The sequence below is a fragment of the Cyprinus carpio genome, chromosome B22 (genome assembly GCF_018340385.1).
Source record: "Cyprinus carpio isolate SPL01 chromosome B22, ASM1834038v1, whole genome shotgun sequence".
Classification (NCBI taxonomy): domain Eukaryota; kingdom Metazoa; phylum Chordata; class Actinopteri; order Cypriniformes; family Cyprinidae; genus Cyprinus; species Cyprinus carpio.
The window spans coordinates 6948593-6975332 of NC_056618.1; the positions used below are offsets into that span (position 1 = coordinate 6948593).

At 37.6% G+C, this 26740-nt stretch overlaps 1 protein-coding gene and 1 long non-coding RNA gene across 7 annotated transcripts in view; both read left to right on the forward strand.

The window, feature by feature from the left end:
- The first annotated feature begins 2898 nt into the window (after positions 1-2898).
- LOC122141759 lies at positions 2899-4278 on the forward strand. Its single transcript, XR_006158082.1, has 3 exons — positions 2899-2932; positions 3069-3094; positions 3295-4278. It is a non-coding gene; the product is annotated as an uncharacterized LOC122141759 (long non-coding RNA).
- A 3853-nt stretch (positions 4279-8131) lies between these two features.
- The window catches only part of LOC122141564, a 181540-nt gene continuing 162931 nt past the window's right edge, over positions 8132-26740 (forward strand). For 4 of the 6 annotated variants that reach the window (XM_042749341.1, XM_042749339.1, XM_042749340.1 and 1 more), the window contains exons 1-3: positions 8134-8711; positions 11569-11892; positions 12437-12814. In XM_042749341.1, coding sequence (XP_042605275.1) covers positions 8660-8711; positions 11569-11892; positions 12437-12814 — 754 coding nt within the window. In that variant the 5' untranslated portion in view covers positions 8134-8659. Of the gene's footprint in view, positions 8712-11568; positions 11893-12436; positions 12815-13806; positions 14125-26740 lie in introns of all 6 variants that reach the window. The other 2 variants (XM_042749344.1, XM_042749343.1) reach the window with 2 other exon arrangements.

Sequence of the window (26740 nt, forward strand, 5' to 3'; positions counted from 1 at the left end):
TTGGAGAAACAACAAACAACAAGCACTACTCTACACTGCTCAAAACTCGCATTTGAATAGTCAGTGGCAAATTCTCTAAATATGTAAATGTACTTACAGGCTGTCATTGCAAAGTTGGAATTGCCCAACTTTATAGAAACAGCCCTTGTGCACAGCCTTCCCAGAATCAAGAATCAGTTCTCCATCAAATGTGCTGCACACATCTGAATATTTGGTTTGGACTGTTCTGAAACAGTGTTGTAAATACAACTTAACCACTGTTTTCTAGTTGTATCCTCTTTTGGAAGCCAAACAAAGTAGTTTCGCTTTTACAATGAAACACACAGCATCTCCACACATGGCGGCGGCAACAGCGAGAATTAAAGTTATGCCTTCTTTATTTATGTGAACATTTGGGCAGCGTTATGCAAAGCTTCCCACACAGTGATGTAGAGATGTGGGGGTGTGTTAGAACGAGCCGTTTTAGGGGGGTGTGGTTGACTCTTAACTTTTATAAAGAATATCTCTTTGGATTTGAGACTTTAGTCTTTGCAACTTTACAGATCTTCTTTATGCACCAAGAGCTTGTATCACTCCAAAGAGAAAGGAAAACTTGAAATCGCATCATATGACCCCTTTAAATCATTATTAATCCAGATATATTACCCTAACCATTTTCACAGCACTTTCCTGTTGTATAATTTAATTTGGCTTATAATTATTTGCTCATTTCTTCAGGTCATCCCATTATTATGATGTGTCACAGTAGAAGAGAGATACACACACACTACAAAAACATATTTAAAAAAAAAACAAACCAACAAGAAAATATTAGATGGTACTTTAACACACGCATAGCTGAAATCACTGGAGATCTCAGTTATATCTGTACAGATGTTCAGTGTAACAATGGTACAGAGAGATTTAGAGACAGACTGAAGCTGGATCATCAGACTGGATCTTTGACCATCACAAACATCATAACCAGAGACTCTGGACTCTATCTACTACAGATCAGTAGCAGCAGTGGTACCATATTCGTAAAGTACTTCTATGTTTATTTAAGACATGGTGAGTTTACATGGTTGTGCTCTCACATTACAATAATGCTTTTTCAGCATTTGTCATTTAACATAAATTCATAATCCACTTACTAACAGTGAGAAAAAGTCTTGACTGCTCTTGTTTCAGTCTGACTTCAGCCACCTGTTGTACTTATCAGGTCATTGTGAAATCAGATTTATTGCACTACCCACAATTTTTTTATCTGTAGACAAACATTTTCACAGCACTTCCCTTTGGTTTGCTGTTTATGCATATATTTATTGCTCATTAAGCCAGTAAAATGACTATACTAAACCGACCGATTCTTCTTCAGCTTTGCTTGGTGGTGCTACAGATGAAGTCTCAGTGTCAGTGATGGAGAAAGATTCAGTCACTCTACACACTGATGTTAAAATGAACCAACAAGAGAAGATAGTATGGTATTTTAATGGTATTCACATTGCTGTAATCACTGGAGATCTCAGTTATACCTGTACTGATGTTCAGTGTAATGAAGCTACAGAGAGATTCAGAGACAGACTGAAGCTGGACAATCAGACTGGATCTTATTTTAGACAATACATCAAAAAATTCAACAACAAACACTACGATCTACAGTTTAACCACACTTACCTGAGTGGAAAAACTCTTCATTGTTGCTGTAACTGGTGAGTCATTGTTTTTAAAGTCATGTAAGTTCATTCACTGATTGTTCAGTGACAACCAACGCTATTTATTATATAAAACCTACCTGTATTTATTTTTAGATAATTTAATTAAAAAAAATAAATAATAAAAAAAATTATGGGAAATTTGTAGCTTCAACTACAAATTTAATTCCATAGGATTTTTGTTTAGTTGTTAGTTTTGTTTTTCATCAAACAGTGCATCTATTATTTCATACTCATTGTTTTTAGTTCACCCGGGAATTCAAATTGCAGAGGATTTTTATTGTAGGCTATAAAAAAAACTATACAAAATGCTTATAAGCAAAAAAACAAAAAAAAAAAAAAAAAAAAAGAACAAATATTTATTTTCAGACATGAGATGATGAAAGTGCATGAACATCATATATTCACTGATCTTTCATGTTGTGGAGTTGATTATTATTTTCATCAAAAGATCCTCCAGCTGCTGTTGGTTTGTGTTTTAGGTGCTCCTGCTGCACAACGAGCTGAATGATGAAGAGAAAGTCAGTGAAGGAGGGAGAATCTGTCACTTTAGATCCTGGTGAAATAAAAAAAAAACCCAAATGATCTGGTGATGTGGTATTTTAATGAGACTCTCATTGCTGAAATCAGTGAAGAAAACAGTAAGATCTGTACAGATGTTCAGTGTAAAGAGGCTGATGGGAGATTCAGAGACAGACTGAAGCTGGATCATCAGACAGGATCTCTCTGACCATCACAAACATCGACACCACAGACTTGGGACTTTATAAACTACAGATCAGCAGCAGAAACAGCAGCTTCAGCATCAGCAGGTTTAAGAGCTTTGGCGTTAATGTCACTGGTGGGTATCATGTATATCACAGGAGCAGTTTTCACAGCAATATATTCTGTTCACAAAACCAAAGTTTTCCTGTGTACATTCATTTCTGTTGAGTTCATAGAGCTAATGCTGTTTTAGCTGCTGTTGCTCAGAAACCCACCAGGTGTGCTTTATAAATCAATATAATACAACTGATGAACAAAGTAGAAGGTGTGAAATATTAGCTAGAAATACCTCTTGTTGTTGTTCTGCTGTTCGTTGCTGCAGCTGCTGCTGTCTTTAGGTGTTTCAGATTCAGGTCTGTCTTCAGCTACTGTAACAGGAATATGTGCTGCTGCTGCTCTTGTTGTTGTTCTGCTGTTCGTTGCTGCAGCTCCTTACTATATATACCGTCATAAACACCAAACAAATAGAAATGGTGAGTATTACAAACAGCCAATTTAACAAGATAGAAAATATGAGGTGTATTGTGTAAAAAGAATCTTTAAAATTTGTATTTTTATTCTAGTTAACCAAAGTAAATGTGTGTTTAAATGTTATTATTGTTCAAACAGACATCAGAAAGCAAAGCAATGATCAGGTAAGATACAATGAAAACTAGTAAAAAAAAAAAATAAAAAAAATATATATATATATATATATATATATATATATATATATATATATATATATATATATATATATATATATAATTTGAGATATCATGTTAAATTTGGCATTTTGCACAAGTTAACATACTGTATTCATAAAGGTTTGTTTATTTATTGATTTATTATTCAGGTGAATGGTGCAGAAGTATTGTCCCTTAATCAGCATGACTCTCTACTGATTGACACTACTAATGGGACAAACCCTAAGCAGACTGCGACTGAGACACTAATGTAACATTATTCATTATTTAATCATTACTCAACATTTATTTGACAATATAAAGTCTTTCTTGTTGTTTCAATAGAAAAACGTTAACATAATTTGGAATTATTTAATTTAATATTAGAAATTTCACTGTAGCTTTTGAAAAAAAAAAAAAAAAAAAAGCTTTTGAGGTTTTCCAGTAAATATGATAAATGTAATGCCTCAAAATATATAGCTTCTGGAAATAATCATGATTATCAGCTTAACCTTTATGCAGCAGGACTAACTGTAACTATGACTTGCACTGACTAAAATGGCCAGACTTTTAGTCAACCAAACTTAACTGGAAAAACAGGATAAGTTTGACTAAATAGAAAACACTAAATATTACATTTGACAAATCTTATACCACATTCAAAAATAGTTGACAAAATGAACACTAAATTGCAGCAGGCTTTACATTGCAAGACCTGCCAGATGTTTTCTCTGTTTGTTTGTTTGTTTGTTTGTTTGTGGTGTCATAGCTTTGTGGTTCAAATCCAGCAAGGGTTGATCCATGAAATCTCACCATTGTGTCCTTGATCAAACTCTGAATCTGCAATAACTGCACTGAAAGACCTCATGGAGAGAAGCAGCAACCAAATGACAAATGTGTGTTTTTGTACTTTATTTTTATATTCAAAAACTGTTAATAACTGCTGCACACACCTTTTACTAGTATTACACATTTGAAAAACAGCCATATGAAATTTATTATTCACATTTATTGTATATTAATAGTTTATTCATAATATCAATATGAATATCTTAAGATATTTGCCAGTTATCCATACCATATCACGAGTTAGGCTATTCTTTGTATTTTGTTGTAACAAAAGTGTTGTAAACATTCTGCATTTTGTAAACCATTTGAGCACATAAAATGTACAATCTTGAAATTGTGAACTTGTACAATCTTGGTATGTTCATGTTATGTACCCTTAAAGACAGATTTGTTTCTTAAAGGTTGGAATAATTTGTTAGCCGTATACTTCAGAAATCTCACAGTGGATCAAAAATAACAACAATTTTATCATATATCAACAAATGTTTTAATAATATAAAGCTGTAGCCAGTGGCGGCTGGTGGACAATTTTCCAAGTAGGGCATCACATCCAACAATTTTATCATATATCCCGGTATGATTTATTCCAGTGTAACAAAAGGAAAAGTATTAAGACTTGAAACATTTTAAATAAAAATAATCATTTTACCAAGTTAAAGATTGAGGATGATTCCCCCCAAAAATTAGTTTCTGCTAGCTTTTTTCAAGATAAAGTAAAACATTTTACAATTTTCATAATTCACTATTTATGTGTGCAACAACAAAAAAGTTCAGAGCATATTCTATACATATAGAAATAACAAGTCAAGCTGGAATACCAAACAAGGCCACACGGAGATGCCAACAGACCACTATACTGCCTTAACCTTTCAGAATTATTCAGAGCAGAGCACAAATTTAAAAAGAATATATAAAAACATTCTGAATTTATCGAATGTGGTGATCTAGCTCAACAAGACCAGTGAACAGTTCCTCTGTCAGAGTTAGTGTTGATGCCCATGAAACACCACTGACTCTTGCAAACTCCTAAACTCCATGTGCAGTTTAATTAAGTTCAAACAATAATCCAGAACAAAGCAAAAATGTGGCAAAAGGTAATCCAAACCACAAGGTAACAGAAAACAAAACGTAACAGGTACAATACTGCAGCAACAAAAGAGTGAGCAGAGTATAAATAGTGATGGGATAATGAGTAAATGGCCTACAGGTGATGATAATCAGAACAGAAAAGACTAGGCAAAGGACTATGGGAAATGGAGTTCATAGCATGTAACAGTGAAAGGGGAGAGCACCTTCAAGTGGACAGTCCAGGGCACAACAACCAGACACTGTGACACTATAAAAACATGCTTCTTCGGCGAGTGTCCATTATAAAACACTTGCCAGACATGCGACCATACTGAAATGTGCTCAGGCAGAAAGCCATTAAGAACACAGATGCACGGTCTGTTTGTTTGCACATAACGGAATTGTGCGTCTAATATTGTAAGATTGCTGTGTGTCAATGTAATCGTCTTTACCTCCATTACAATCGTCCTCCATCTAAACTTTCTTACATGACATGTACTATCCCTTTAAGATTGAATGGAGATTTTTGCTTGAGTCTCCTGAGACAAAAACTCTAAAACTGTCACAATGGTCTTTTTTAAAGCTTTAAAAGAGATCTCAACAACATCACACACTGTGCTCAGATTTTTCTTCTACACTAAAGACTCGACAGCTCTTACATTTGTGATCTCAATAACGTTAAAAAGTGTGCACCAAGTCAAATGCCTCAGTATGAGCTCAAACATTTATTCCATGTATTAATAATCAAATTAGTCAATCAATAATTAAGACTGAGTCATAAGCATTTCAGCAAAGAAAGCGCCAAGGTTACATTTTCTGTAGATAAGTTTTGATGGAGGCAACCAGTACGTTACTATTTCCAACAACAAATTATGTGCCGAAGTACATAAACATTGTCCTATAAAAAGTAACATTATCCTTATTTGTGCATAATTTCTCTCTCAATATAGCCTTTAACTCTGAATTTATTATTTTTGCACTTTTATTTAGTGCCTTTCAAGTAATTGACTTAAATGCACACTTTAAGTTGTTGAGATTTCTTCTAAAGCATTACAGGAGACAAATATGAGACCCCCAGATTATTTATCTAAAGAGAAAAATCTGAGCACAGTGTGTGATGTTGTTGAGATTTCTTCTAAAGCTTTGAAAGAGACAAATGTGACACCACCAGAGTCTTTAGACTAGGAGAAATATCTGAGCACAGTGTGTGATGTTGTTGAGATCTCTTTTAAAATTTTAAAGAAGACCGTTGTGAGATTGTTATAGTTTTTGTCTCAGGAGACAAGTTTGAGAAGCAGGAGACTCAAGCAAAAATCTGGAACTTGAGCAGACCAATCCTCAACAACCTCAACATCTCAAGTCAAGCACCAAACACCATTTAGATTTATCTGCTTTAGCCACTGGCAATATTGGGATATTACAATAGATTGGCTGAAGGTATTTTTTGTGTGTGTGTGTGCTCACAATCATTCTTGGGACACGTATTATTAGGGTAGCACACAAGATTTAGAAATTTGCTCTGTCTTCCTTTTGAAAAATTAGAGGATTTTTTGCATCATTAACCGTCAGTAAATCTCTGGAAGCACACCCTGTGTTTGCATATAAAGCTAAATGGGGGGCTGAATTTGGCACCTTAAATTTTCATGAATTATTTCTCATCTTTCTGCAAGGCAGCAGTTTTTGGTTCTGCTATTATCTACCATGAGATTATATGGGTTTGAAAACCTTTTCTGTCTGTTAGCGAGCTTTTTCAAAACCTTGATCTTTACTGTAATAATACTTCATTGTCCAATCAAACTTACTTTTTAGCAGTGTTTTTTTTTTTTGCCCCCTACATCTTCTTAAATCTCCTACCCAGAAACACTCATCAGCTTCTATGTATATTTCTGGTGTGCACATATTGTGCATCTTTAGTCCATTCACAGTCTCTGCCCAATAAATTAATGAGTGTACAGTATGTTCTGATAGAAGTGGGATTCTTATTTCTCTATCTTTTAGGTTTATTCTTACAGCAGTCATACGAACTAGCTGCATTAATCTCAGGAATTCTATTGTCTTTGCTTATTTTCCAGACTTGAGTCTATGCAAGGCATACTTGTTAAAGCAAGTAAAGGCAGCACTATAGTGATCATGACTGGCTTAGACCTGCCTTTGATTTTAACCTGCAACATTGTTTGTTTGTCAGCATCAGATGATATTATTGAAAGCTGATTCCTCCCTGTAGGATTCTCTGGGCAGCCCTAAAAACCTCACTCAGGCCCACACCATGGGTTGAGTCTAGAGCTTGAGCTTGAACTTGTTGTTGTCCATAGTTGACTCCTGGGCTATTGGTTGGTTCAGCTGCCAGTCTCTGCCATATATCAAAATGTTTTTTGAAAAGAGGAGACTCCATCTGCTTGAATGTCTTTCATCTTGGAGGTTCAGGCATTTAGCAAACAGAGCTTTGATATCACTCAGGGCCAGATGTTTTTCAGTTATTTCTTTTGCGTCAGATTCAGTTTACGACACTTCTCCTTCATTCCTATGGTATCCGTAAACGGCAACTGAGTAACACACAACTCTTACTGAAATCTAATGAGGTCAAGGCTGTAATGTGATACAGATCCTCATATAGTGTACAGACCCTCTTATCTCCCTGTAGTAAGACAATCTCTGGTTACAGTGTGTAATGAGTCTCCTGTGTGATTACTTTTACTTTAGCTACTGAAACAGAGGAACAAGAGATATTTGTATACTTTTGTTGGGTACCGACACGTATCAGGATAGTAGGGAATGAATCAGTGGATAAGTTAGCAAAAGAAGCATTGAAGAAAAACTTGGTGGATGTTAAGGTACCTCTGGAAAGAAATTAGATAAAATCTGTAATTAACAGGAAAATAATAAGAATATGGCAACAAAGATGGGAAAACAGCAGCACAGGTAGGTGTATTATATTGTTAAATCAGTAGGAAAGGGAACGGTTTTATGGAAGGCACAGAAAGGAAGAAGTAATGATTTCTAGATTAAGGATGGAACACACAGGACTAAACTCAACACTTGGATTAATGGGGAAGCATGAAAATGGTGTGTGTGATGAATGATGTTTTTGAAACAGTAGAGCATGTGCTTTTTAAATGTAGTGAATATGAAGATCAGCGTAACAGTCTTTTTAACAATATAAAGAACAGGCCAGTGAGCGTTGTGGACCTTCTGGGGAAGGGTTTGAGTGATAGTCAGGTATATGAGGTGGTTTGAACATGTTTAGAGCTTACAGGACTAGACCACAGGAGTTAGTGTCTGAGGATGAGGATCATGATGCTTCTGCTCATCTCAGAGGTTCAGGAGCCCAGTGTGGAAGCTGAAGGAACTGAACACACAGCTCCAGCTGAAGCTTGATCCTCTGGGGTGGGTGGGGCATTACAACTTTTTATTTTTCTTTTATTGATAGCAATACATATTCATCACCCATGTGCGCAAGATATAGCCTACAGTAGGTGGTGGTAATACCCATAAGAAGTGAACGGCCATTGAACAAAAAGAAGAAGAAAAAGAAGAAAAAGAAGAAAAGAGGAACAAGAGTGCTTTTTTTTACTGAATCTGTCTTCATTTTAGACAAAAACTGTAAAAAATAAAAACAAAATGACGTATTTCTCAAATTTGCTCTCATTGCTCCTGTATTTACTAGTGTATGGTGAGTTACAGTGATGTCATGTTTCTTTCTTTATATGATCATCAAGTTGCAAAAGATCTTCCTTGTGACTCATGTAGCCTATGCATGTTTGTCTTATGAGACAATGTGTAAATTCGTTGTTTTTTTTTTTTTGTTTTTTTTTCCTGCTGTCTGTTTGCATGTGAATGTTTTATGTATGTATTAGGGCTGCACGAATAATCGTTAGATCACGATCTCATTTCTAATGCCTCGTTTACACTGCCAGTTAAATGTGACCGAATTCCGATGTTTTGCTCATATGTGACAAAGATCGGATCTGTTCTAGGACAGTGTAAACGGGGGGAAAACGCGTGCTTTCGGATATATTTCAAGATCGGTTTCAGGCCTCATTCATATGTGTAAATAAGTCGGATATAAATCAGATATGTGCCTGTGTCTGTCATGTAAACAGGCAGATCGGATTTTCTGAGGCATTGCGGTCTGTTCGTCATTAAAACTGCGACAATTTTGTACTTCTCTGCGGTTTAACGACTTCATATGTGACCCGTGCTGGCAAAATGAGTGAAAATTCGTACATTTTGGCTGACTGTCATCCGAGGTGCGTGCATATAACGGCGCGCGATCCCGATAAATAGGCCTACATACATATACATTACAGTATTTCAGAATTCACGCAAACATAATCTGCTCCGTCTTTAAGTGAACGCTTAGGGAGCTGTTGGGAGAAAACATCTGATGTGTAACATTATATTAGATCCATGCATTACAGTATAGGACGTCTGTATCTTTATCATAATGTTAATCTAACAATAAAATAAAAGACGGAATCACGCGCTGCACTTTACTGAACTGCTTTTGTAGTTTTAATAATTAATTTGTAATGAACACACTTAAGTTATTTTTACATTTGATTGTTATTCGTACATGAATGCTTTAGTTTAGATATAAAATGATGAAGGTTATCCATTATTTGTTTCTTTCTTGGCTATTTGTTCTAGGCCTACTGTTTTTTTTTTTTTTTTTTTTTTTTTTTTTTTTTTTTTTTTTGATTGCTTGTCTGCATCTGTTCTTATTTATAATAGCAAAGAAAAAAAAAAAAAAAAATATCTAGTATTGTGATCATTAATATAGTAATTAATATTAAGAAAAGACGGAGAACTTCACTATAGACTTCAAATGGGTATGACTCAGTCATTTTTTTGTCCGATTCCAACAAATCATAAATCATTTTGAAGAATTTGTCCCCCAATATTATTTGTTTATTATTGCTCATTGTGACTCGTTTTGTAAGCACAAGTCACATTATTCTCATGAGGAAGCACACGAGGTGGTAAATGACAACAGTGTTTCAGATGGTATGGCTAGACTGTAAACACATGAATCGGATCTAGGTCACAACTGAAAGAACGTTTAAACGGACAGAAAAAAAAATCGGATATAGTCAACAAATCAGAACTGGGCCTCAAGACCTGCAGTGTGAACGAGGCCTAAATGACAATGATTCCCAGAGTTTATTAAACTTTTGAAAAATCTTACAGGTGTAGTGCCGAAATTTGCACCCTGCCAGATTATGCACCCCCTGGTATTGGTAGGTTTAGGAGTAGGTGTGGGGGGAGGGGTTAGGATTAGGGGTGGGGTTGGGATTAGGCAATCAGGTAGCGACTTCAACGAGGGGATGCAGAATCTGGCAGGGGTGAAGAATTCGGCACAACACCGGATCGTTCAAATCTGTGTTCACACATGCCGCTGACACAGAGAGAGCAGTTACCATGTTTGGTTAAGAAACATCTTCACAAGCTGTCTTTTCAACTACACAGCATTATTTCTGTCTGACAGTCATTCATATTATCACAGAAATACTTGGGTAAGGTTTATAGTTCAGATATAATGTAAACACTGATATAAATAGAGCAATGTTCTTCTGAAAATAACTGCACTTCAAATAACGTTTGTGTCGATGGCATTGTTTCGCCACTAAGTGAAGACAAGTGACTTAAAAAATGGGTTTGTCAATGAATTAATAATTCATTCAAGAGCATCGATCAAAAACGCTGATTCATCCAGTAATGAAACAAGTGAAGTAAAATAAATGTCTTTATCGTCACCTTTGATCAATTTAAAGTATCCTTGCCAAATAAAAGTAATAATTTATATTAAAAAAAAAAAAAAAATTTTTTTTGACTGACTTAATTGATTTCTTTTTTAAAATACTGACATATACTCTGAATGGTATAGTGTATAATGTTACAAAAGCTTATTTCAGATAAATGCTGAGCTTTCAATTAATCAAAGAATCCTTAAAAAAATGTACTCAATTGTTTTAAATGATGATGATGATGATGATGATGATGATGATAATAATAATAATAATAATAATAATAATAATAATAATAAAAAAATTTTCTTGAACAGCAAATTAGCATATTAGAGTGATTTCTGAAGATCATGTGACACTAAAGACTGGAGTAATGATGCTGAAAATTCAGCTTTGATCACAGGAATAAATAACATTTTAAAATATATTCCAAAAAAAAACAATTAATTTAAAATTTAAAAAATATTTCACAATGTTAATACTTTTGCTGTATTTTGGATCAAATAAATGCAGGCTTGGTGAGCATAAGAGAATTCTTTAAAAAACATAAAAAAAATCTTACGGTTCAAAAACTTTTTTGATTCATTCATTAAAATTAAATTAGACTGCAGCAATAATATTTTGTCACACATTATTTTGTTTTGTTCAGAATCGTGCAGCTCTAGTATGTATTACATATTTCTTTGCTCATACTGTTCATGATCTGTAGAAACACATTTTCACAGCACTTTCCTGTTGTGCAGTTTTGTTTGTCTTATAATTAACTGTTCATTTCTTCTCCAGGTAACGTTATGTCTGATGATAGAGACACATTCTTTGTGACGGAGGGAGATTCAGTCACTCTACAATATTATATGAGAGAAACACAAGATCAGGATATTAGGATAATTCATGACAAGGGATATTCCATCGATAGCTGTACATTCACCGATCATCTTACATGTAGATTTGATCATAAGGGACTCAGAGACAGACTGAAAGTGTATGAAAATGGATCTCTGACCATCACCAACACCAAAGTCACAGACTCTGGAGATTATGATATAACCACCTTCTTTCAGAGCCATGTCCGTCATAGAACAAGATCCTACTCTGTTGTTGTTCGTGGTGAGTCATTATGTTTAAAAGCGTTATGCACATTTAAATCTCATCATTAATGTATTTAGAGAAAGTCTCTCTTCGTGTTCTGGCTTTTGGTTATTTTTACTCTCAAGCATTTTAGCCATTTCACGTCTCAATTGACCTCATCATTTTGTCAAAGATCCTTGTTTGTTTGCAATTAGGAATTAATAGAAATTGAGTCTCAGGATTTATTTCCAGAACATGATGCATGATCAGATACACTTAGACCAGGCCAGAACTGCAAGTGTGTGTATCTGGACAGAGCATTAGACAGCAGCCCTGTCTACTTCCACTCTCCAGATCATTTAACACACTTTCCTAAAGTATTATTTTGGGTAATACTAATGTTCATGTGTTGTATGAGGTTCATTAAGATGTTCAAGATCAAATGTGTATGTCTGATGAGTGAATGTGAGAATTAATGATGTTCTTCTGCTGTCACCAACAATCTGTAGAAAAATATTTTCACAGCATTTTCCTATTATATGATATTGTCTGACTTACAATTAACTATTGATTTCTTTTTCAGGTTTTTTCAGTTTTGATACAGACGGAGTGTCAGTGATGGAGGGAGATTCAGTCACTCTACACATTGGTGATCAAGTGAACCAAGAACAAAAGATTAGATGGTATTTTAATCAAACTGAAATAGCTAGAATCTTAGAATATGATCCTTTCCATCATAGCAGGATCTGTACAGATGTTCAGTGTAATAATGACACTGAGCGATTCAGAGACAGACTGAAGCTGGATCATCAGACTGGATCTCTGACCATCAGAGACATCACAAACACAGACTCTGGATTTTATGATCTACTGATCAACAGTGTCTGGGACAACCACCACTTCATCCGGTACAGCAGCAGAAGCAGCAGCAATACCAAGATCTTCATCGTTGCTGTTCATGGTGAGTCAATATGTTTGAAAGCGATCCTTGTATATTTAACATCATTAATGTGTTTAGTGATATTTTTGGCTGTGACATTCAGAGGTGTTTTTCTATTTACCTGTATTTTAATTCACACATTGAGAGAGAATTCCTCCAAAAACACATTTACTGAACTACACACTTATTGAATGATTTATCAAAATCCAAACTTTATTTCTATGAATGGTTTTGTCATCATCAAGACTGATCCGAGTCAGTATCTTATTTCTTTGAACTCTGTTTATTATTTGTATATACAAAAATATTTTTGCTGCTTGTTAAATTTATTTAATTAAAATCCAAAATACCTTAAAAGGTGATGAATAAGACACTTGAGTCTGGGACTAAAAGTTTGAATATTTATGAGTGATTTCGAACTTTTGATCACTGTAGTGCCTCCATCAGGCTGATCGGGGCAAGCCAATGTGACACTGAAGACCCTAAAAATAATCCTTGTCTGTCAAGTCTGCTAAAAACTAGTTTTAGTTTGAAGGCTAGAGCAGAACTGTAACATTTGTGTTAATTAAACATATTGTTGTATAATTCTGTGAGTTGTTAGATTTAACAGCTTAGACTGATTAAAGTGCTGCACTTCAGCCAATGGAGATGACTGTTTCTACTCTCACTATCTCTGATAAGCTTCTCTGGACATCTGTTTTAACTGTTTATCGTTTCATCCTCACTGACATTTAGTTCATCAACCAAAGTGGCAAGAGAATTTGGTGTTAATCAAAAGTATGTTAAATGTGTTCATAACTAACATGAACTAACATTCTTTCCTGACTTTCAGTCCAAAAAGCAACTTAAAAGTCACTTTTCTATGCACAGTTATTGTTGTGTAAGTTGTTTTGTTTTTCCTGCAGTAAAAGTCGTCACCTTTATTTATATAGCGCTTTATAAGATATTGATTGTGTCAAAGCAGCTTTACAGTGCTAAAAAGATCCTTCAGCAGCTGTTGGTTTGTGTTTCAGATGTTCCTGCTGCTGAACGACATAAAATGAAGAGAAAGTCAGTGAAGGAGGGAGAATCTGTTACTTTAGACACTCGTGTGAAAAAATACCCACGTCATTTGATAACATGGTATTTTAATGACATTATCATCGCTGTAATCAATGGAGTTCAGAGTAAGATCTGTACAGATGAGAGATTCAGAGACAGACTGAAGCTGGATCATCAGACTGGATCTCTGACCATCAAAAACACCAGAACCACAGACTCTGGACTTTATAAACTTCAGATCAGGAGCAGCAGATTCACCATCATGAGGAGCTTCAGTGTTTCTGCTTCTAGTGAGTAAAATGAATTCATGATACGTAGTAATTATTTCCATATTTGATCTCGTATACAAGTGGATAAAAAAAGTATACACCTCTTGTTAAGACAGTAATTTTTTAAAGATTAAAAAAACGTCCCGGTTCCCCAAAACGTTCTTATCGCTAAGTAGTTCTTAACCTATTTCTTAACCTCTCTCTTAACCTTATGGCACGATTCCCGACACGTTCGTACGCTAAGTATATCTTCTGTGAGTCACACTTTCGTAAGGTTGGTCTGGACCATTTGTAAGCTCTCTCTTAGCGTTGTTTGAGCTCAAGACGCTAGTCGCCGCCACTGTGCAGCAGTCTGTAGAAATCAGCGCAGCGCAGTACAAGTCAAACTATGGTATGTTAACAATGTTGTGGCTCAACAATGATTTTATGTTATGGACATTTTAAGACCTAGGATACAGCCCTATTTATGAAGTTGACTTTATTTGGTATCAGAACTAAACAGGTAACAGAACTTGCCTCCCAAGACAACTCACTATGGAGCTGCTGGACCTTCTCTGACCTGCGCTTGCCAGGCTCATCGAGGTAGTGGGAGAGGGCCACGGCCTAAGTGAGACCTCGGTGTGGAGGTGCGTCCACACTGTCACCAACGCCTTTCTCCGCCATGCCGGGGATTACATGAGGCTGCCGGCAACACGTCAGGAGGTCTATGAGGTGCAGCAGGGCTGTCATGCCATTGCTGCCATCCCCAGAGTCTTGGGCCGTGGATGGCACACTCATCCCTATCGCCAATCCATCAGTGATTGATCAGGCGTACATATAGCAAAAGGGATACGCGGCCATAAACGTGCAGGTTACAGTGGACCATAGGGGTGTGATCTCCGACCTGGTGGCAAGGTCCAGCAAACTTCAAGTTCCTCTGACGAGAAGCTTGGTGCCCTTTTTTTACGTTGCTTCCCCGCCATATTCTGTATCTAACTCTCTCTCTTTCTGTTCATTCTCTTTTTATTGGAAACATTAACCAATGGCAATCAATACCGCATTAAACAGAAGTAACTTCAGCTGCTTGCCAATCAATTCTGATTGTAAAGTACCTTACCATTAATATAAAAGTGTATTACATATTTTTTAGAAGTCGTTAAACCCATGTCAAGAAGCGGCACAAGTGACACAACGGGATAAGGAGGGTGGATGATTAGCGAGGGATACCCGGTTCGTCTAACCGTCACAGCATATCGTGTGAACATATTACTGAACATTTGATAATTTAATTATTAGTCTATATTTTACTGATAACTTAAACTATGTTAAAATAAATGTTACTGGAATAATTTGAGGAATGTTTCATTTGCATAGAACGTGTTGTCTTTCTTAACGCTGCAATCCACCTTCGCGTGAAGGGGAAAATCGATTCCTGAGCAATCGATGCCAACTAATTCAGCACCTTCACTTGGGACAGCGCCTCTGTAACGTCGAACGTAAGAGGCAGTGTGTTAAGAAGCTTCCTAAGGGACACTTCGGGGAACACACTTAGGAACATAAACAACTTTGGTAAGATATATCTTTCAAGTCTTCTTAGCGCGCTAAGAGTGAGCGTTATCGGGGAACCGGGCCCAGATCATTATCTACCTTCAATACGTTTTATTTTTATTTTTATTTATGTATTTTTGTTAAACAAGTCTGTCTACTATGTTATCAAAGCTAATGTAAGTTTGATGAAATGGTGGGTTTTTTTTATTTATTTTTTTGGGGCAGTCAGTGTAAAGTCGACTCCAGCACATCCCAAAGACTTTCAACGGGGTTAAAGTCAGGAATCTGTGGTGACAGTCTCTCACAATTTAAGCCTGATGAATCTCAGCAGATAGTCCACAGCTAGCTGTGCATTAAATGGTTTGAATGCGCTCCTCAGTCAGAGACAGCACCTCCGCTTGTTGTGTGATCTCATCGATGTTTGTTTGTTCTGTTCCAAAGTTATATCTTGAGTTCTGAATTTTCTATTCCATTTGAGTTTTGTGAATAAAAAAGACGCTGTGACTAAATCCAGCCCTTTATTTTGTTTATAAATAAATACAGCAGTCATTGTAAAATTATTATATAAGGAGATTATTTTTCCTACCACTGAGTTCCAATGGAATTTTTATATGTGACCCTGGACCACAAAACCAGCCATGAGAGTCAATAAAAAATAAATAAAATAATAATAATAATAATAATCTGAAAGCTGAATAAATAAGCTTTCTATTGATGTATGGTGTATTATGATAGGACAATATTTGGCTGAGAAATCTGGAATCTGAAGGTGCAAAAAAAAAGCATATTACTGATCGACATTTTTTAGATAAATATTTACGGTAGGAAATTGACTAAATATTTTCATAGAACATGGTCTTTTATTTGACCTGTAATGAACTGTTGATTTCTTCTTCAGGTTATTCTGTTGATTCAGGCAAAGTATCAGTGATGGAGGGAGATTTAGTCACTTTACACACTGCTGTTGAAACAAACCAACAAGAAGAGATTAGATGGCGTTTTAATGACATGCTTATCGCTGGAATCACTGGAGATCTCAGTTTTATCTGTACAGATGTTCAGTGTAATAATCCTGCTGAGAGATTCAGAGACAGACTGAAGCTGGATCATCAGACTGGATCTCTGACCATCAGAGACATCAGAACCACAGACTCTGGAGATTATACACTAGAGATAAACAGCAGCAGCAGCATCCAGAGGAATGTCAGTGTTACTGTCACTGGTGAGTCATTATGTTTTATGTCTTAAATCACATCATTAAAGTGTTTTGTGATATTTTTCAGTGACATTCAGATGTGTTTTTCCTCTTTCATATGAATTCACATAGATATAGTTTACAGAATAGATAATTCCTTCAAAGGCACATTGAAGTGACATTTATTTAACTACAAGTTTAGTTCAGTATATATATATATAAAAGAAACAATAATAATAATAAAATTCCCCATCGGCTAGTTTTAACTATTTTAACTCAAGTCTACAGTTCTTTTATGTTGTGTAGTTTGTTTGTTGTTTTCAGCAAAAAGATCCTCCAGCAGCTGTTGGTTTGTGTTTCAGGTGTTTCTGCTGCTGAACGAGATAAAATGAAGAAAAAGTCAGTGAAGGAGGGAGAATCTGTTACTTTAGACACTCATGTAATAAACAAACCAGACATAATGTGGCATTTTAATGAAACTGTAATCACTGGAGATCAGTGTAAAATCTGTACAGATTTTCAGTGTAAAGATGATGAAGAGAGATTCAGAGACAGACTAGAGGTGAATCAGACCGGATCTCTGACCATCACAAACACCAGAACCACAGACTCTGGACTTTATAAACTACAGATCACCAGCTACAGCACAATCCATGTCACCAGTGTAAAGAGCTTCAGTGTTACTGTCACTAGTGAGTATCATTTAGTCATTCAGTGAACTTTCCCTTGAGCAGTTTAACAGTCCAGTTTGAAATGTTAAAATCAACACAGTAAATGTTTTCATTGTGGATGACAAAAAAAAAAAAAAAAAAAAGGTGATTAATAACTGAGGTTTAGACAGGTTGGACATTGGTCTTAAGCTTGGGGTGTAACCATGCCTTCCTCCCCTCACATCAATGTTATCATATTATCATCAGTTTATCAGTTGCCCAGTTATAATAATGACATTGGGCCCTATTTTAACGATCTAAACGCAAAGTGTAAAGCGCACAGCGCAGGTGCAGGGCGTGTCCAAATCCACTTTTGCTATTTTAACGACGGAAAAACAGTTTGCACACCTGGGCGCATGGTCTAAACGGGTTGTTCCTATTCTCTTAATGAGTAATGGGTGTTTTTTGGGTGTAACGTGCAATAAACAAATCAGAGTCTCATCTTCCATTCCCTTTAAAGAGCCAGTTGCGCTCGTGCCATGACATCCGAGATGAAACGAAGCTGCTCATGTGCGAGCAAATAGATAGCCTAATTCTGATACATGTGATGACTATCCATTATGACATGTAGGCATTTATATATATATATATATATATATATATATATATATATATATATATATATATATTTATATATATTTAATTAGCCTACTAAAAATTCTTATGCATTGCAATCCTTTATGTTTTAATATTTGGCATGTTTGTGTGCTGCTGTGTATCCCTGTGTTTAATAAGCAGCGTGTACACGCATTGCGGACCCACCTATACTAACACGCTCTTTAAATAACAAAGAAAAAACATTGCGCCAGACTTTAGACCAGGTTTGAGTTGGTCTATGGCGCAGTCTATTTTCAACTCCTTAAAATAGCATGTGCCTGAACACACCACTTTTTTAGACCAGCACGCCCATGGGCGCACAAATGGGCTCAAATGCATTTGCTAATTAAACGACGTGGCGCTGGACGGGAAAATGCGAACAGCGCCGGACTGAAACGAGCAAACACACTTGCTCTGCTCCTTGTGTATTATCGGGCCCTCTATGTTCTCAGCTGACCGAACAGGAATATATGCTGCTGTTTCTGCTGTTCTGATTTTCTTGGTTGCATCTCCTGGTTTAATTTACTCTTGCAAGTGAAATTCAAGAAGGAAATGTGAGTGTTATTTACAAACCCGATTCCAGAAAAAGTTGGGACACTGTACAAATTGTGAGTAAAAAAAGGAATGGAATAATTTACAAATCTCATAAACTTATATTTTATTCACAACTTGTCTCCCCAGTCCCTAGACGGGAGAAGAGGGGATGCCACACAGTGGAAAACATGGCCTTGTCCCAACTTTTTTGAGAGGTGTTGATGCCATGAAATTTAAAATCATCTTATTTTCCTTTAAAATGATACACAACTGTTTTCAACACTGATAATATTTTAAAATGTTTCTTAAGCACCAAAACAGTATATTAGAATGATTTCTGTAGATCATGTGACACTGAAGACTGGAGTAATGATGCTGAAAATTTTTAACTATTGTATTATTATTTTAATTGTAATAATATGTCATGATATTATTGCTTTTACTGTATTTTGGATCAAATCAGTGCAGGCTTGGGTAACAGAAATGACTTTTGAACAGTAATGTACGTCCAACAGAATAATTCTAGCATTATTTAGCAATGTAGTATTTTTAATTTTTATCACTTTGTGATAATAATGTTTGTTCCAAAAGGCTAGTTTAAATGCAAGAAACTAGTTTATTAGATATGAAACATATATATTGTGACAAGACTGGCTGTCAGTCTGTGTGTTAGTGTTGTGGAGATTTTTCAACGATTTTAGTGCAGTTTACATAGTTACGTCCAGTAGGTGACGGCAAGGGATTATTATGAGTGAGTCTGTCAGTCAGCAGACTATTCAACCATTTCAGTCCAAACATCTTTATTCAGGAACTAAATATTGCTATCAATATGTCAATCATAGCTATTTCAACTGTGAATCCCGCATTTATATGCTGATGTAATTCCCGAAACTTTGCAGCATGTATGTGGACGTTGGTCTTAGCAGAGTGAAAAACAAGTTTAATACAATTCTGAATGGATTATATATAGCACAGAAACCGCACAACAAACACCCCCTTTATAATTACTAAAAAGCTGTCACTAATCTTCATCGAGATCTCTAGCACCCCTGAACAAGGCCTAATACTAATTTATGCCAGGAATACAAAAGCACCAACATGGAGTTGATAAATAAATTGGAAAAATTGGAAAGGAGAATGAGTTCATGAGAATACAGGTGGATCTGTCTGAATGGTTTAAAGAGGGACTTTCCTTTTCGCGCTCGTAATGGTGGCGGACGAGACAGAGCCTCGGGAGGATGATGTTATATCTTTAACACTTTCTGATACTGAGGTTAGTGCTCTGCTGGGTTTTTACCCAGGAAAAGCAGGAGATATTTGAGGATGAGGCAGAGCCTTCTCAATTGTCCTGCCCTACGTATGTAGAGCTGTTGGAGGTTATGGATCACGCCAAGGCAAAGTTGGACTTGCCATGAAAGAGCGCTAACAAGGTGACGCTGTGAGGCCACAAAAAAAAAAAAAAAAAACCTCAATGAGCGTTATCTTTCTGACCATAGCCCTCCAGCTCAGGTGAGCCTTCCATTTCTGCATGATCTCCATACAGAGATCAAAAAGAAATGAAAGAGACCATTTTCTTCTCGCATCCATTGGTTTCGGCATAAGAGTTGTGCCGACATCGAGGCGATGCGCGAAAACGTCTATGAGAAGATGCCCCCTGTAGAAGAGTTTTCTTTCTGAGAGGGAGACATCCTCTCTTAATCTTCCTCCTTGCCATCTAAGCCCCTTCAAGAAATACATCTTGCTTAAATGGCAAGGCATACACGGCAGCAGGTCAGGCTGTGGCTTTATTACACACGATGGTGGTGCTTCAAGCATATCAGACTGATCTGCTAAGAAACCTGGATAGAGGCGAGGGCCTTCTCCTGATCAGGTAGCCGAGCTGTGCCGCATCATAGATCTCTCTCCAGGCTACCAAGCAGGCCACCTCTGCCATGGGCATGACTATGGCGGACATAGTGGTAACGGAGAGACATCTGTGGTTGAACCTGGCAGACATCTGGAAGAAAGAAAAGGCTTTCTTCTTGATGCTCAGGTTTTGCCTTCTAAACTTTTCGGTATTTCCGTTGAGACAGTGATCGAGAAGTTCAGGGAGACGAAGACGCACTCCGCTGCTTTAAGATCCTTCGTTCCACGAAGGTCCATGTCTGAGCCCGAACAACATAGGGGTCCTGGCCTGTCTCGATTTGAGGATCAAAGACGGGCACAGAAGGTTAGTCTCACAACTCGCGCTCCTCCCCCACCTGCGGGCAGGGGTAAGAGGAATCGTGGGTCATGAGGAGGTAAGCAGAACCTAAGGGATGTGATCCAGACGACGCAGCATTCTCATCTGAAACAGAGCAATACCGAGGTATCTACTCGTTCCCTTTAGGGATTTTTAACTTCTGCTTTTATCCTCCCCTTCCTAATTCCCCTGTAACCACCAGCTCTCCACCTGATCGAGGTTAGGCCTGGTGTCATAACAGTCTCCTATGCTAGACCTATAATGTTTTGGCTGGTTCTATGTTCATAGCAACCACCTTACTGATGGTCCGGACTAAAAGGAGGTGCCCCTTGAGCGGGGCTCCAACGCAGGTGGGTGGGTTAGTATGTAACCCTTTCTGTATATACTTATGTGTATTAAATTGCTGGTGGTTATGTGTCTACTAATAAACTCTGTGAGTTTCCTTTGCAGTGCTCAGTTACAGTGTTTACTAAACACTCACCAGCACCAGCCATCCGGCTTCATGTTCCGGTATTAGGCAGCTGAGATCACAGGTTTCTGCGAGAGCCTCCTTGATCATCAGGCCTGGCACAGCACTGTAGGGAATTTCATGGATGTCCGGCCAGGAGACCCCTCAGGGTGAGTGCTTAGTTGTGCTTTCGCATCCAGCGGGAAGTGGAGGTGGCAGTTACAGAAGTCTTCTTGTATATGCTGCCTCAGGTGATGCTCCCCTCGCCAGAGGTTTGTAAAATTTGAGCTTGCCTCTCCCGTGCAGTTCAGAGCCTCTGCGATGCTTAGGAACCTTTAGGTACACACCTTAAACTCTGTGTACTTTCTGAAAACTACATGGTGGTCAGTGTGCACGTGAACACTTTGCGCACTTACTAAAATCCACGTAAGTGGTAAGTGTGCACGCAAGACTCGTGCACGCACTTTCTGAAATCCTGTACGGTAAGGGTTACGCGCTCTGCCTCTTTCCCTTTCTTGAGATTATTAGACCTTGGCTCCTTGGGCTTCTTTCAGCCAGTATGTATTTGTTTATACACTTCAAGCATTGCTTCCCTCAACATGAGGGGCTATTTGGGTGATTCTCATGGTAGTTTAGCAGCGCTCCCTTTTTCCAAGAATGGTCGCCTATGAGCGCGCTACTCTGAGCTCGGAGTTCTCCTCTCATATGAGACTGAGTTCTCTGTTTTTTCTCCAGAGCGCTCCAGTATTATTTCCACAGATCGAGTTGATGACTCTCAAACATACTGTTTTGAGATGAACCATTCCATCTATGAGCCACTCGAATCAGAGTGCCACGAGAGCCCCTCCTTCGAACAGTATTTGAAAATCCATGCTATGGTAAGTGTGCACGTGAAGTCTTTGCACACTTTCTGAAATCCACACTTTGGTAAGTTCGCATGCTAGTATTCTGTGTTCTTTCTAAAATCCTATATGGTGAGGGCTTCGTTCGGTTGCTTCGTGCCTTTTCTTGAGTTGGTAAAAGCCCAGTTCATCTTGGGCGTTACTCCAACTATGTATCCTCGGATACCTATCTAAACAGGGTATTGCTACTAAAGATCTGTTGAGACAGCTCTTTCAGCAAACTTATGCGAAAGCTAGCAGTAGCCCCTGTGTGACTGGCAAGACTTAGTATAAAATGCTAAGAATGTAACCATGTTTCCCTGAGTAGGGAATGAGACACTGCATCCTCTAGCTCCCTGCCATGCTTCGGACACAAGCTTCAGACGAAGAAGTGAATGACGTGTTCTCCCGGTGCATGTTTATAGTCATGCCGGTAGTGACGTCAGAGGCTGTCGCCGGCCAACAAGTTGTTGTTTTTTCAATGTATGCTTCAGACACGGGTCACGACGAGGTGTTCCCCATAGCGACCCCTAGAGGATGCAGTGTCTCGTTCCCTACTAAGGGAACCATGGTTACATTCGTAACCTGAGATGTTCTGCTATTATGTACTAGTGTTGTCAAAAGACCCGGTACTTCGGTACCAAGTCGGTACTAAAAAAATGAATATGTCACGGTACCAGGTTTCTTTAAGTACCGGTGGTACCGAGTACCCGGTAAACCCGGTTCTTGACGCATACAGCGCTATGATTTCCGCAAAGCAGAAAACGCGACGGAATCTCAAAATCCAGTCATGAAAATGAAACTTACATTTTAATAATGACAATCACCAAATTTGTCAAAGTTAGCTTAAATTAATCCAATCAAATCTCCATATGGACCAATATCTGTAAATGTTAAGCCGCAAAAGTTCTTTTGTTGTTGTTCTGCGCGTCTCTGTGTGAATGAATGAATGGCAGAGACGTGCGGGTTTGTTTACTACATAGACTGAAGCGCGTGACGCTTGCAGTAATTCCAGCATCTGCGTCTCAATGAGGACATAAATACATAAACAACATCACCAGAACTGTTCTGAGTCACTTCACAAGCATTTTACAGTTTTATTTGAGTAAAACCAGTGTCAATTTAAAGGTATTCACAGCAACCCAGGGTTTCCCACACATTGATTTATTACAATATCAAAACTGACCACCACAAATAGATTTTCCAAAAGGCTATGACTTCACTGAATAAACATGAGCACTGCACGTTTCAAAATCAAAAACCGGTGCGGGTGTTTTTATATCACTGTATTTTATAAGGAAACCGACTGTATTTAGAAAATTTTCGATTTCATTTTCATTTCATCTTGCATGTGATGCTTGATAAGGCAGCGTTTGTGAGCTCAGCGCTGCTTTGCAGCCGTTACCGTAGAATCCTGTATCTCTCCCGCTCTTAAAGCGCCTCCTGCTGGCAGAAAATGAATTTGCATATATATGTATATGTGGGGGCGGGGGAGTGCTGCCACAAATAGAGTAAGGCTGTGGGAAACACTGCAACCCGTCAAAATAAAAGATCATTTTTACATAAAGGCATTGTGCTAGAAATATTACTATTATTTAGTAGAATGTATGTGATACTGCTACTACTGTTGAAAAAAAAATAAAACTTTATTTTTTAAAGAAATAAATCACACAATATTTCTTCCATGTTTTAATTTTAATAGCAAATCCCCTTTATTTAACAAAAAATTTAATGTGTTTAAATTTCATTAATTAAAAGACAAATTAAATTAAATTATTAAATTTGGTTGAAACTTGTTTACTGTTTTTCATAATTATATTCTTTGTAGAAAAACTTAAAACACAATTGTAAATAAGTATAAAGAATAGCATTGGTTTTATTTTTAGTGATAAAAAGTTTATTTATTTATTTTTTTAATTAGCATATTTTTGTGTTTTGCTTTGGTACCGAAATTGGTACCGAGAACCGTGGATTTTCACTGGTATCGGTACCGAATACTGAAATTTTGGTACCGTGACAACACTATTATGTACTATGAGATTATATGGGTTTGAAAACCTTTTCTGTCTGTTTGCCAGCTTTTTCAAAGCTTTGATATTTACTATAATAATACTTCATTGTGCAATCAAACTCACTTTTTAGCAGTGTTTTTTTTTCTACATCTTCTTAAATCTCCTACCTAGAAACGCTCATCAGCTTCTATGTATATCTGGTGTGCACATATTCTGCTTCTTTAGTCCATTCACAAAGTCTCTGCCCAATAAATTAATGTGTGTATGTTCTGATACTAGAAGTGGGATCCTTATTTCTCTGTCTTTTAGGTTTATTCTTACAGTAGCCGTACAAACTAGCTGCATTAATCTCAGGAATTCTATTGTCTTTACTTATTTTCTAGACTTGAGTCAATGCAAGGCATACTTGTTAAAAAAGTAAAGGCAGCACTATAGTAATCATGACTGGCTTAGTCCTGCCTAACACCGGCAACATTGTTTGTTTGTCAGCATCAGATGATATTATTGAAAGCTGATTCCTCCCTGTAGGATTCTCTGGGCAGCCCCAAAAACCTCGCTCAGGCCCATACCATGGGTTGACAGAGTCTAGAGCTTGAGCTTGAACTTGTTGTTGTCCATAGTTGACTCCTGGGCTATTGGTTGGTTCAGTGCCAGTCTTTTCCATATATCAAAATGTTTTTCAAAGGAGACTCCATCTGCTTTAGGCCTGTCCACTGCTTGAAGAAGGCCAGATTGTTTGAATGGCTTTCATCTTGGAGACGCAGGCATTTAAATAAAATTGATATATTTAGCAGACGCTTTTATCCAATCAAATTACAGTGCATTTAAAGGGATAGTTCACCCAAAAATGAAAATTATGTCATTAATGACTCACCCTCATGTCGTTCCAAACCCATAAGACCTCCGTTCATCTTCGGAACACAGTTTAAGATATTTAAGATTTAGTCCGAGAGTTTTCTGTCCCTCCATTGAAAGTGTACAGTCGTGGCCAAAAGTTTTGAGAATTACATAAATATTGGAAATTGGAAAAGTTGCTGCTTAAGTTTTTATAATAGCAATTTGCATATACTCCAGAATGTTATGAAGAGTGATCAGATGAATTGCATAGTCCTTCTTTGCCATGAAAATTAACTTAATCCCCAAAAAAACCTTTCCACTGCCATTTTCATTGCTGTCATTAAAGGACCTGCTGAGATCATTTCAGTAATCATCTTGTTAACTCAGGGAGAATGTTTGACAAGCACAAGGCTGGAGATCATTATGTCAGGCTGATTGGGTTAGAATGGCAGACTTGACATGTTAAAAGGAGGCTGATGCTTGAAATCATTGTTCTTCCATTGTTAACCATGGTGACCTGGAAAGAAAAGCGTGCAGCCATCATTGCGTTGTATAAAAATGGCTTCACAGGCAAGGGATATTGTGGCTACTAAGATTGCACCTAAATCAACAATTTATAGGTTCATCAAGAAACTTCAAGGAAACGAGGTTCAATTCTTGTAAAGAAGGCTTCAGGGCGTCCAAGAAAGTCCAGGAAGCGCCAGGATCGTCTCCTAAAGAGGATTCAGCTGCGGGATCGGAGTGCCACCAGTGCAGAGCTTGCTCAGGAATGGCAGCAGGCAGGTGTGAGCGCATCTGCACGCACAGTGAGGCGAAGACTTTTGGAAGATGGCCTGGTGTCAAGAAGGGCAGCAAAGAAGCCACTTCTCTCCAAAAAAAAACATCAGGGACAGATTGATCTTCTGCAGAAAGTATAGTGAATGGACTGCTGAGGACTGGGGCAAAGTCATATTCTCCGATGAAGCCCCTTTCCGATTGTTTGGGGCATCTGGAAAAAGGCTTATCCGGAGAAGAAAAGATGAGTGCTACCATCAGTCCTGTGTCATGCCAACAGTAAAGCATCCTGACACCATTCATGTGTGGGGTTGCTTCTCATCCAAGGGAGTGGGCTCACTCACAATTCTGCCCAAAAACACAGCCATGAATAAAGAATGGTACCAAAACACCCTCCAACAGCAAATTCTTCCAACAACAGTTTGGAGAAGAACAATGCATTTTCCAGCACGATGGAGCACCGTGCCATAAGGCAAAAGTGATAACTAAGTGGCTCGGGGACCAAAATGTTGAAATTTTGGGTCCATGGCCTGGAAACTCCCCAGATCTTAATCCCATTGAGAACTTGTGGTCAATCCTCAAGAGGCGGGTGGACAAACAAAAACCCACTAATTCTGACAAACTCCAAGAAGTTATTATGAAAGAATGGGTTGCTATCAGTCAGGATTTGGCCCAGAAGTTGATTGAGAGCATGCCCAGTTGAATTGCAGAGGTCCTGAAAAAGAAGGGCCAACACTGCAAATACTGACGAGTCAATCTTTCGTTTGATATCTGGCTCGGCTCGGTGTTCATCTTCAGTTCTCTCTTCACAGCAGTTCAGTCAGTGTACTGTTTGAGTAAATGAATTACTCCGGGATATTGGTTTGTTTTAACTCAGAGGGAGTGTCAGCCACGTTAAAAA